The sequence below is a fragment of the Lynx canadensis genome, chromosome C2 (assembly GCF_007474595.2).
Source record: "Lynx canadensis isolate LIC74 chromosome C2, mLynCan4.pri.v2, whole genome shotgun sequence".
NCBI classification, from domain to species: Eukaryota; Metazoa; Chordata; class Mammalia; order Carnivora; family Felidae; genus Lynx; species Lynx canadensis.
The window spans coordinates 25967160-25979942 of record NC_044311.2 but is presented as its reverse complement, the minus strand read 5'-3'; the positions used below and the strand labels follow the sequence as shown (position 1 = coordinate 25979942).

The following is a 12783-nucleotide window of genomic DNA, read 5'->3' as shown; positions in this document are numbered from 1 at the left end:
TGGCTTGGAGATCACCCAACCCACCAGAGCTGGCATCCAGGGGCTTGCCCTCCCTCATCCAGGTCCTCCCCGAGGCAGGCACCACTCACTGATGCAGCTGTCACCCACGTCATCATTTCCGTCATCACACTCCTCCCCGGGCTGCAGGACTCCATCCCCGCAGGAGCCACGGTGGTCCACAGTATAGTCCACAGGGTGGAAAGGGGTCACCTGGCCAAAGACACACAGGACAGTTACTAGGGATGGCATGACAGGTTGTTGGCACTGGGATGGAGACCCCGGGTCTGGGCAGGGGGGTTCCTCCCGGATGGGAAAGGCACCCCTCTCCTATGGCCCAGAGCTCTGCACTTGGCGGGAAGGCTGGGCCAGATCAGGACAGCATCCTGTCCGTGTGGGGATGGGAGACCGTCTGGAACCCTGCCTCCAAGAGGAGGTCCTATGTGGTGGGCGGGGGCACGGAGAACTGCTCAGAAGCAGAGAAGAGGAGCGTGCCCAGCCCTTCCACGGAAACAGACTGCAGAAAGCTCTGTGCTAGACCCAACCGGTGGCCCTTCTTTCCTCGGGTATGTCCTGAGTGTCTGCCTCAGGGTACCTGGATGGGGAGCCAGCCAAGGCTGTCCTTGAAGTACAGAGATCTCTGATCTTTGCGGAAGGCAATGGCGTTTTGGGTGTTCAGCCTCTCGAGCTCCTCCTGGTTGTTGACCACAAAAATCTGCCAGAGAACACACTGGTGAGGATTCCAGAAAACACTTCTATAGGGGTCAGGGGAAAAGCTGGAAGAGGACACAGAATCTCCATCCTTGGGCTGGTTAACAGTGGGAGGGGGAGTCTGCATATCACACGCTGGGGATCCTCCTGAAGTCGGGAGGGATGTCCTGATTCCCACATCTTCTCAACCCAGTTCCTAAGGTCTGGGTTTGCAATAAGAATGTCCACAATTTAAAAATTTTCTAACATTTAAAATGTTCCCGAGACTTAAATAAAAACATGATGTCATCTAATCAAGTAATTCAACATCTGGAAAGGAGTCTTAACAAAACTGTTATACTCAAAGGTGTTCATTACGGTTTTATTTACATTAGTGAAAAGCCTGAGAGAACCGTACAAGTACCCAACAACAGGGCCCTGGTTAAATAAATCACAGCACAGTCGCATGATGGATGGATGATTATGCAGCCATTCAAGTGATGAATTAATGTCCAGGGTTACCTCAAAATAATCCAAGGGAGGGTGGGCAGTAGTGAGTGGGTATAAAGAGGAAACAGGATTAACCAGGAGTTGATACATGTTGAATTTGGGTGAAGGGTACATAGAAGTTTATTACACTATTTGTTCTGCTTTTGCATTTGCTTAAAATTTTCTATAATTTTTTGTCCTTAAAAAAAAGACAAAGAAAAAAAAACCCTCAAGTTGGACCCACAACCAAATGGACAACTTGGTTTCCTAGATTTTTATTTTTCCCTTATTTTCCAATTTCCTATAATGAGTGCGTACCAGGTATAATGAGGAAATCAGTTTATTAAAAGGCTTTTACGAGCTCTTGGAGGATCAGGTGAGAGGTCCCAATGGATAACCACCAGATTTTCTCCCAGGAGCCTTACCACAGGAACATGAGGGGAGCTGGACCCATACATGGATTCCCTGTAGGAGGGGTTATTCACATTCGTAGGGGTTCCACAAAGACAACTTCCTGGAGGCCCGGGAAATCCTCTGTCCCCTTTGGGTCCCATCACAAGTTGTCCTAGGAAGCAACAGAATGCTGTGTTACTAGAGCAAAGGAAGTGAAAACCAAAAAGCCCCGGGGAGACGTGAGCAACCTTTACAACAGAAAGAAGGTCAAAGTCCACAGCATCTTAGGGTAGGCCCTGGGGAGAGGTCTAAAGAGACTTTTTTGATCCAAGATATGGAGGAGGTGATGTTCTCTGTGGGTCCCTTAACCATACCGGGTGTTGGGGTACCTTCCCCAATTCTCTCCGTTCCCTTTCTCTATACTTTGGAAACCAGACAGACATTCTACTTCCCAGATGACCTTGCATGCAAGGTCTGTGATGGGAGAAGGGTAAGCATCTGAGAAAGTCTATCCTGATAAGGAAAAAACAGAGCTGGTGAGAGACCTAGCTTCCTCCTTCTTCCTGTCTAGAAGACAGACAACATGCCTGGTGCAGCAGCAGCCACACTGCAACCCTGAGGTAATAGGTATGAGAAGAGAAGCCAACATACAGGAAAGACCAGGGGCTCATGGGGCATGGGACCCTGATGGTGACACTTAGAAGCTGAACCAAAGTCAGCCATTGTTGACCTCTCTGGACCTCCTCGTATGAGAAAAACAATCTCCTTTTTGTTTAGACTACTATTAACAGGGATCTAAGGAACACAATGCTGACAACTTCTATTATTTTTTTATTCATTTTATTTTGTTCTTATTTGTGAGATCTTTACGAAGGAATATCTAAAGGTGGGTTTCTTTCATTCCTTCTGGAAGAAAATGGAATGCCTGAAAATGCTCCACCTACTTATTCTCCCCTGGTACTGAGAAGAGTGTCATGAACATATATGATTAGGAAATGTATTCCCTGCAATGTGGGTGATCTGCTTGGGCAGTAGTCTTCACCTAGACTTTTAAAGGTCCTAATATCCAGGCCACACTCCAGACCAATTCCATTAAGAATGCAGAGAACAGAACCCAGGCATCCATACTTTTAAAAGCTCTCAAGATGATTCCAGTGTATACTAAGGTCGCGAACGCTGGTCTAAGGAAACGGTCTTTGCACAAGCCATTTCCCTACTAGATTATTCTTCCTTCACCCTCCATCCCTCCTTCCTCAGGTGCCTTCCAGCTAGCTCCTGATCTGGATTCAAATATCACTTCTGCAGGGAAGCCTTCTGAATCTTCGCACTCTGGCACGTTCGCTTGGATAATGTCATAGTTCCCTATGCCTTTTCTTCACAGCACTTATCTCTGTTTGCGATTTTGTGTCTTGTGAGATTATCCGATCAAGGTCAATCTCCCCCAGTGGAATATAAGCTCCACAAGGGCAAGGTTGATACCCGTTTTCATTCACAAGGGTGGGATACACAGTAGGGACATGATACATGCTTGATGATGGAATGAATGAATGTAGACTCACTGGAAAGAAAAGGTCTTCAGAAAAGGCTTAAAAACCCCGGTTGGCAGAAAAGAACGAGAGCAAGAGCCATCCAACAGGGAGAGAGGAAAGAGGAAACATAGAGACTGACAAAGGAAGGAAGGAAGTATGCCTCCTCCTGGAAAAGTAAGGGCAAGTCTGGAGGCCAGTCACTGGTTTCAGGTTGTATAACTTCCCAAGGCAGCCAGCAACTAGGGATACAGCTGGCAGATTCCAGAAGGGCAGAAAGTAAAATGACTCCAGGGGAAAGGTCTGGTCAGGAACCCAAAGAAGCAGCTTTAGCTAGAGGAAGAAACCCCAGTGGGAATACCCTCTCCACAACCTTGAGCCTTCCTGAGCTGGTGGACAGATATGTCCAAGATCAGAAGAATGCCAGTTCGAGGGCTGGGGCGGGGGCGGGCATTGCCAACATTTCATACCAGGTTGTGGTGGTTGCTTGAACAAGAAATAAGAATACAACGCTGTAGGAGGAGCTCCAGTCCCGTGTTCTGATGTTTTCAGCACAGCCCAGAAAGATACAGACTCCACCAGCCCAGGAATACTCTCGGTAATTATCACCCCCAGGGAAACTGAGGTGGGAATGTTCTGCAACCAAGGATGCGCGAGTGGCATCGGAGAAGGTTCTGTGACCCCAACAACTCCTCCAGAACCATGGCCTCAGAGAGGGTCAGGCGTTGGTCCCACTGTCCGGCCAATAAGTGGTGAGGCTGAGATTTGAATTCATGTATGACTTCACACTATGCCATCAAAAGACAAAGTCCAAGAATATTGATGCTTGCAGGAAGCTGGAAATTCCCAGGTACCACAGTGATTCACTTATACCCGGTCTGGGTGCAGGAAGGACTCACTCAGATTTGTAATTTGGTTACTTCAAATCACATCCTAGAGGCATTTTGCCTTGATTCCCTCGGCAAAGGAATTACCTCTTTCTCTGTAACTTGGGTGATAAAAATTCCCCCCCCCACCTCCCCCCAGCACTGTCCTGCCCCACAGCTCTGGGCACCAGAACCAGAGGTGGCCTCCAGAGAGGGTGACAGGATGTGGCAGGGAGCCCGCTTCCTGCCACCACTGCAGTTTCCCTGCCGCTTCCTCTCAGCTGTCAGAGGGCATCTGTTACCCCTGCCTGTTTCCTGCCAGGATCCACTGAAGGGCACAGCAACTCGAACTGCCCCACCTCGGCCTCTCAGAGCTGGTCCAGCGGGCCTGCCTGATCCATCGTCCCGTGGAGCCAGAAGACCTGGCCCTCCGTCTGTGCCCACACTGCCTCCCATCGCTGCTGGCCGTGCAGCGGGAGCAGGCCTGACATGGGAATCTGCGAGGAGGCAGAGGGACCACAGAAGTCTCCACATCACCCCCAGCTCTTACTCTGCCTCAGCAGAGGCTGCATGGCTAAGTGGGAAGGGTCTCTAGACCAGGAGCCACAGACTGATTCTGGGCCGGGCAAGGCCACCACCGGTCAGCTCTGTGACCTCCAGGAAGTCCCTTTTCTCTGAGGTTCAAAGTTCTTTTCTATAAAGGGAAGGCTGGATAAGACCAGGGTTGTTTGACTTGTGGTTCACAGAGCCCAAAGACATTCTAAGATGGATCTGGGGCAGGGGTTCTGGAACTCTGGGAAGCAGTGTGCAGAATCTTGGGTGCAGATACGACATGTATTTGTCCTGAGTGGGTGTGGGACTTTTATCAGACTCCAGAGACAGTCTCAGGAATCACTTCTGGGGCCTGTTCCCATTCTTGACAATTATCCAACTGGCCCCAGGTCCAGTTTAAGTTATCTTTTAAATTCCTCCCTCCTCTTCTTTCCCTACCCTGCACCCTGTCCCCCTCAAAAAAAAAGTTTCCAAAGAGCAGGATGATTGCCCCATTTTCTTTAGCCCCTTCACTCTGGGAGGCTCCCCAGAAAGGAAGTGACTCATAAGAAGGCACAGGAAGGGGACCTGAGTCAGAAATGGACTGCATCCTACTTGCCTGCTATGCAATCCCCCGGGGGGGGACAGCCTGAGAACCAAAATGGCCCATGTCTGCGAGTGCTTGTGGTGCACAGCCCTGCCCCGCCCACCTGCCAGGTGCCATGGGATGGTAAAGCTGACCGGCCATCGACACTGCCTCGAGGACTTGCTATCTAGAAGGAAGATGAAACACATCTGCAGAAAAGTTATCGGTGAAGGGCCATAGCAGAGAGGCAATATGTACTTGGGCCCAGGGAAAGGAGACCCATCCTGTTAGGGACCAAGGAAGGCCTTACTGAAGAGAGGGCTTTGACAGAAGAAGACGGTTTCATCGGGTGGACCAGAGGGCTGGCCTAATGACCTCTCTTTGCATCCACACCGCTCCCCAAGATCCTGGCTACTCTCCTCAGTTTTGTGAACTGCTTAAATACCTCAAGGGCCAAGAGAGTCCTCCCCAAAGAAAACTCAGGCCTCGCGCCATGCTCTCGGTCCCTGGGGCTGGCAGCTCATGATCCTGGGCCTTGAGGGGAACATTACTCATGCCGGAAGCGAGGAAGAGGACTTCAACTGACCCTTGAACAACACGGGTTTAAACCGCATGGGTCCTCTTAGATGCAGATTTTTTACAGCACAGTACTATAAATGCATTTTCTCTTGTTCGTGATTTTCTTAATAACATTTCTTTTCTCTAGCTTCCTTTCTTATAAGCTTACTGTATATGACACATATAACACACAAAGTATATGTTAATCCACTGCTATCAGGAAGGCTTCCAGTCAACAGCAGGCTATTAGTAGTTAAGTTTGGGGGGATTCAGGAGCTTATATGTGGATTTTCAACTGTGCTGGGGTTGGCGCCCCTAACCTCCACATTTTTCGAGGGTCAAGTGTAGTTGGAAGGACCCCCATAGGGATTGTCAAGTCAATTCCCAGAAACAGACTGTGGGGCATGGACACATGGCCCAGGATGCATCTCCAATCTAGTTCCCTTAACAGCACAGAAATAGGTGCGGCAAGATAACTTATTGTCGTACTAACTGACATTTGTTTTCTCACTTTTTCCTCTCCCAATTTCAAGGAGGTAGCAAGATTTTGTGCTTTCTTGCCCTTGCTGAAAACAGGTACTGTGTGAAGATTTTGCCTTTCTGCCCTCTGTTCTCAGAAGAGAAAAGCTCCTGAGACGGGTGGCAGTGCATGAGGAATATGAGAAGGCGCTGGAGGTCAGAAGAGGGGAGATGACTCCAGACATGGAGAGAGAGGGACCCCCTGTGTTTTGGAGATAAGGTAAGGAAGGTCTCAGAAAGAATAGCTATGGGACTTCTTGGGAAACTGAACCACAGGGACCAGGCTTGGAAATGTTCCGATACCCGAGCATGATATGAAGATGGCAGTCACCAGGCACCCTTGGACCACGTGGCCTGGGATAGCAGGCATCTCAGAGGTGAACAGGGCAGATCAAAGGCTGGAGGGAACTCCCCTGATGTTTTTCTGCCATAATCCCCAGGATCTTTGCCCAAATCTTTTTAGGTAGTTCTATAGAGGAGTGGAGAGAACCTCTTAATACCTGAGATGGAATTTTCCTGGCATCCCGGAAGGTTAAAATCTCAGAACCAGCTTTAATTTGGTTTAAAGGAGCTAACAAATTATGACATTTCTAGACCATCGCATTACATGGTTGTGAATATATTCCCATAGACCCAGGGAGGAAAAGTACAATGTAGAATTTTAAAATGCCTTCATTTTAAGTTAAGAATAAAATTGTAATACCAATTGTTTTGTTTCCATGTGTATAACTGAGAGCCAAGAACCCTACATAGTAAAGAGTCTTCTCAGACCTAGAGATGCTGTGTTTATGCAGGAAATGTGCTCTGAAAGGCCATATTTGGAGCTGACGAGGGAATAAACTAACGGGTTTAGCGCATCAAATTAAACAAGGTAAACAAGCAGTGTATCTATGCCCTCTTCGATGACAGACTTTGATTTCTTTTCAGGGTTTCTTTGTATATTCAGCATAAACCAACAAGGACGCTTTCACGACACCACATAAGATAGAAAAATCGGCCACGTCATCTTTACTTCTAGGATTAAGTAAATTGCTTGGAGCCATGAACGGCTTTTCTAGAAAAAGGTGTTAGTTGATGAAAAATGTGCCTGTTACTTTTCACTTGAAGTATAAATGACATCACCAATGTAATTATGGTTTTTTTTTTTTTCCTCCTCTATTTGTTCTCCAAAATGCTACAACAGAGTCAGGATATTGTTTATCTCTCTTGTGTAGAAGTTGAATGAGCCAAGCTATGGAGAAATTATAAATATATTAAAAGCATCTCTGGTAGTTTCTAACTCAAAACACAAGGCAGACCTCTGCTGTGCCCTCTCTGGGGAGGTTGGCCAGGAGGGCAACACTGTGGATCAAGTGAAGCAGTGTGGCTCTTACCTGCGGATGGGGGGCCCGGGGGGCCTGGGGGACCTGGACGGCCAGGTTGACCAGAAGGCCCAGGCTTGCCTGGTGGGCCCATTACTCCACTATCTCCCTTCTGCCCCTGACAGAGAGAAAGGCAGAGCCTGTTATGACAACATGATATGGCAAACTTCTTTCCCCATTTATGTCTAAATCAGGGACCGCCTTGCACTTTGGAGCAGGAGCCCAGAGCAGGATTCAGCCCCAGAAGCCTTGACCCCCAAACTCCTAAAAAGCTCAGGGCAGGGGCACCTGGCTGGCTCAGCTGGTAGAGCGTGTGACTTTTGATCTCAGAGTCGTGAGTTCAAGCCCCACAGTGGGCATGGAGTCTACTTAAAAAAAAAAAAAAAAAAAAAGCTCAGGGAAAGTGACATTTGAGATTGTGATGGTTACAAGTTTGTAGACATTACTTCTTGCTCTATTCTGGAAACATGGCACTGACTGCTGAAAGGAACCAATTCAACCCACTCCTCTCACGGGGCAGAGAAGGAAACAGAGGCTCAGGAAAGAGCAGAGATGTACATTAAGTCACCTAGCATTGAGGCAGCAGACTTGGGCCTAGCCTCAGGGCTCTGCTTGCTCACCAAGACCATTTTTCTTTTACCACAAGACCTGTTTCCATTGAATGAATTTCCATTGCTCTCAGGATAAAGACCCAGATCCTTATTTCACCTACAAAGGCCTGTATGGCTGGCCTTTCTAGTCACCTTCCAGCCTTTTGGTGTTTTTGGTCTTCAAGGGCATCATGCCTTCCCCCCCCCGCCCCCCTGCCCCAACTCGCTCTCCACTCCTCTGCCTGGTTAACTGCCTCCCAGCCTTTAGCTCTCACGTAAAATGTCACTGCAGCACAGCCTTCCCTGGCCTTGCCAGACTAAGTCAGTCCTCCCGGTCACAGGCTCTCAGAACTGGGCCTCTTTCCTTCCAGGCTTTTATCCAGGTCAGAAATGCACCAATATTTGTGTGGTCCTTTCATCAGTGTCTCTCCATGAGACATAAGCTCCCTCTGGGCCCGAATTTGTCTTGCTCACCTCTCTTCCCCAGATTAAATGAGGGAGGAGGAAGATACTGAAAACACAAAGGGGAAGCAGTTCTGGTGAGCTGGAAGTCAAGAGACCTGGATTTTCACGTTGGCCATGAGACCCTGGGTAACTCACGTCATTGCTTTGTGCCTGTTTTCTCGTCTGTAAAATGGGGCCAGTAAGCACGCACCTTTGCAGCTTTGTTGTGAGGCTAACAAAGATCTCAGAGGTGAAAAACCACTTTGCACAGAACCAACGGCTAAGGAAGCCAAGCTGACGATCACAGCAGCTAGTTTGCTTTCATCTTTTTCACATGGTTAGAAAAGGCCTAATTCCTTAAAGAGAGCCACACCTGTAGCTGTAGCCATTCCACATAGGATGTTCTCTTTGCTGCCCCTTCTGAGAGGGTCAAGAGCAAAGATTCCCTCCTTAGGGCTGCTCTTAGGAATGACCCTAGAAACCAAGATCTGTAGATTCTTCCCCTCCACAATTTGCTTACTGTGTGTTCGTATGCTGGTGCTAAACTGGACAGTGATTGATGCACGACATCTTTGACCTGGATCCCCTTTGTACACTTGTGCCTTGGCAAGCTTGCCCATGTAATGAAACATAATCTTCCCCAAGTCTGGGAAGCAGGCAGGCAGGGCACTCCTTTTCAATCACAACAGTGACATGTGGCCTGCTGCCTTGTCAACATGGCTCTGGGGAACCTCTTGACAATGTCCAAGGACTTCTTACATTCTTTTGTCGTATTCATTCATTCATTCATTCATTCATTCATAGGAGTTCTTAAAGTCCTAATATGGGACCTATAAGGGCAGAGTTTATTTCCAATTCCATCCTGATGGAAGGAGTTCTTAATCCCTGGCCCAAGCTGAAGCTTGGTAACTAAGATGGGTCCCAGAATAGCAAAGGAGGTCACACCATCTTAATATAGCCACAGTTAAGGCTTGTTTTTCTAAAAGCTACATCATCTATGAGCACAGGAAATGCCACAGCTTGAAGGGGCTGGAAGGTACTCCTTGATTCTGACACCAGCAATAATGGATTATTCTGCATATCTGTCATTTGTTCACAACAAGCCATATCTCTACGAGCAGGACTTACTGAGCAGCGCTTTCCAGGAAAGGCATTGTTTATTCCTTTACTGCCATAAAATTTGGTGATCCCTCTCAAAGACGCTGCTCTGTCTCCTTAACTGAAGATTTGTATCATAGAGTCAAGAGCCATTTCCCTGAGCCTGGTTTAAAGCAAGCGCTGAAGCACGAAGGTGAAGAGAGAAGGTGTGTGGGGAGAAGCAGGTCTCAACTCTCTAAGTTCCAGTGCTGGCTTGGAAGTTCACTTGGCTGGGGATCACCCTACTTCCCTGGCCCTTAGGTTCCTTGTGACTAGACAGAGATGAGGTGTTCTCTAAAATCCTTCTAGCTGTGAAATGCTAATCTCCTGAAGTCCCTTCTAGACCTCTGATTCCAGGAGTTGGATTGACTTACATTAACCTCCAGAAACTCTTAGCACCACTGGCCTGACAACACTTGGTGTATAAGACTCTATGCTAGGAAACTAATTCATGATTAAAAAAAAAAAAAACAACAGGGGCGCCTGGGTGGCTCAGTTGGTTAAGCGTCCGACTTCTGGCTCAGGTCGTGATCTCGCGGTTCGTGAGTTTGAGCCCCTCGTCGGGCTCTGTGCTGACAGGTCGGAGCCTGCTTCAGGTTCTGTGCCCCTCCATCTCCCTGCCCCTCCCCTGCTCATGCTCTGTGTCTCTCTGTCTCTCAATAATAAATAAACGTTAGGGAGCCTGGGTGGCTCAGTCGGTTAAGCGTCCGACTTCGGCTCAGCTCATGATCTCGTGGTCCGTGAGCTTGAGCCCCGCGTCAGCCTCTGTGCTGACGGCTCAGAGCCTGGAGCCTGTTTCAGATTCTGTGTCTCCCTCTCTCTCTCTGACCCTCCCCTGTTCATGCTCTGTCTCTCTCTGTCTCAAAAGTAAATAAACATTAAAATAATAAAAATAAATAAATGTTAAAAAAAAAAAAACAAAACTACGATGGCAGGCTCCCAAAGCTAACAACCCAAGTATCTGCTGACTAGACAGGCAGTGAGGGTTCAGAGCACACTCAGCTTGTTTATAACATCTTGTAGGAAGGATGAGCTCATTTCTCTGAGCTCCCACACATGGCGCTGGTGTAGTTTGAAGAATGTCCCAACCGAATCATTCTCAACAGTGTCAAGAAATAGCCGTCTTGGCTCCAGCCTTCACCAGGAAAAGACAAATACCACCCCAGAAGGGCACTAGAAGCACAGAAGCCTTCTAGAACTTCAAGCATAAAGCCTTCTGCATGGGATGAGCAGTAGGGAAGAAAAAGATTTTCCCTTTTTTTCCCTCCTTTTTCTGAGCCTAGGTTTTAGGACGTTGGTATCTGTGGCATCACTGTGAAGTCATGGACATGCCAGCCATTGTAAAACCTCGAAAACTGAACTGGACTATTACGACTTCGAAAGTTATAATGGAATTTGTATTATCTGGGGTTGGAGCTTGTGTCATTCCTAAGTTCACTTGGAAAAGACCAGAATTGGCTTCACACTGTGACCATTGTTCTGAACGTTGGCTACATATTAGAATCATATAGAGAGCTTTAAAACAAAAAACAAAAAACCCCACAACAACCCATTCTAAAACCCCATGCCAGGTCAATTACATCAGATGCTCTAAAAAATAAGGCCTAGGTGCTGGGGACAATAGGAGGCAAACTTGGAACTACAACCACTGCACCTGGGGCAGAGAAATCTGTATCGAATCAGTCCCCTAAGTGATTCTGATAGAAGCTAAAGTTTAAGAACCATGGACCCAGCCTAAGAAAAGAATAAAAACATAAAAATGGAAAAAGGTTTGTGCCCAAAGATATTCACCTCTCAGCATCTGTATATAATTTTAGTTAGGCCTCTCTTGTCCAAGCAGTCTACTGCTTTACTCATTTACAAAATGCAATGCAGACATTTAAAAGAGCTTAATACATATGTGCAGGAATGCGCAAAAATGTGTGACTTTAAGTTAAAGTTTTAGGATACAACAACTAGATATTGGATATAAAAGAAACAAACAACCAGAAAGTTCACAAAGAAATAATACTGGAAGGAAACACACCAAAATGGTAACAGGGTTATGTCTGGGTGTTAGGTCTTCAGATGATTTCCCTTCTACTTTTCTGAATTTTCCAAGTTTTCTGTGATGATCACATATTACATTTATAATGGAAAAAGAGGTGAAAAGCCTACAAACAGACAACCAAAAAAGTAAAGGAATGATGCCTGTCCATTAGAGAAAAGACAAGAAGCTTCTCCGAGGCACTCAATACAGCTCTAAAGGCAGCTCAGGCAAATGTGCCTTCATCTTTCCTCTCCCTCTCACATCACAAGTGCCTGCTGACCAGGGAGCGTTCAGAATGAACAATTTCCCCAAGCCCTTAATAGTGACCATAAAGAGAGTCACTTACAGCTCAGGGGCCCGAGTAGGGAAAAACCACTCTATTGTTGAGACTCAGAAGACCTTTCAACAGCAAGCAAATATTTGGATATTCCCCCAAACTCCATTTGTGTCTGCAGCATTGAGGCAAAAAGCAAGTTTTCTGGGTAAACAACAAGATCTGGCTTCCATTCCCAGTTGCTTTGGTTAAGGTAGACCTGTTCGTATGAAGCAAAGATCCACTCCTGCTTCTGGCCTTGGACACAGTTTGAACAGAGCATTCTAGCCCATCTGCTTCAAACCTCGGTTAGCCTAGAGAAGCAGGAGGTCCTGGAAGTGGTGCTCTTTCTGCCCACCAGCCAGAGGACGTTGGGGACTGTGCCTATGCTGATTGGCTCCACCTGTCTGCCTCTCTACCCCATCTGCCTACATCAGGAGGGAATGACCTCAGGAGCGTGGTAAGCACTGGGATCCTTACCTGCTTGCCTCGTTTTCCTGGTCTTCCTCTGGGTCCCCTGTGTCCTGCTATCCCAGGCTCACCCTTTGGACCCATTTCACCCTGGAAAGAAGAAAGAGAAGGAAGAGAGGAATCTGTGCATGTGGAGCAGGCACTCCTCTGCAGGTCCGTCTGTAGACAGACCAATCATTGGTCATGAGGGCAGTGCACTTGATCGTTCCGGACCTTTTCCAATGGGACAGTCTGAGAGACTGGGAAAGTGATGAGGTCATGTGAAAGGTGGATAGATTTTTCA

General features: G+C 47.4%; 1 protein-coding gene across 4 annotated transcripts in view; it reads right to left on the bottom strand.

Annotated features, from left to right (window-relative positions):
• COLQ (collagen like tail subunit of asymmetric acetylcholinesterase) overlaps positions 1-12783 on the bottom strand; it is a 76821-nt gene that overhangs the window by 22723 nt on the left and 41315 nt on the right. For all 4 annotated transcript variants that reach the window (XM_030329011.1, XM_030329010.1, XM_030329009.1 and 1 more), the window contains 5 exons: positions 12510-12590; positions 7529-7634; positions 1602-1741; positions 593-712; positions 90-210 (listed from right to left, as the gene is read on the bottom strand). In XM_030329011.1, coding sequence (XP_030184871.1) covers positions 90-210; positions 593-712; positions 1602-1741; positions 7529-7634; positions 12510-12590 — 568 coding nt within the window. The remainder of the gene's footprint in view (positions 1-89; positions 211-592; positions 713-1601; positions 1742-7528; positions 7635-12509; positions 12591-12783) is intronic.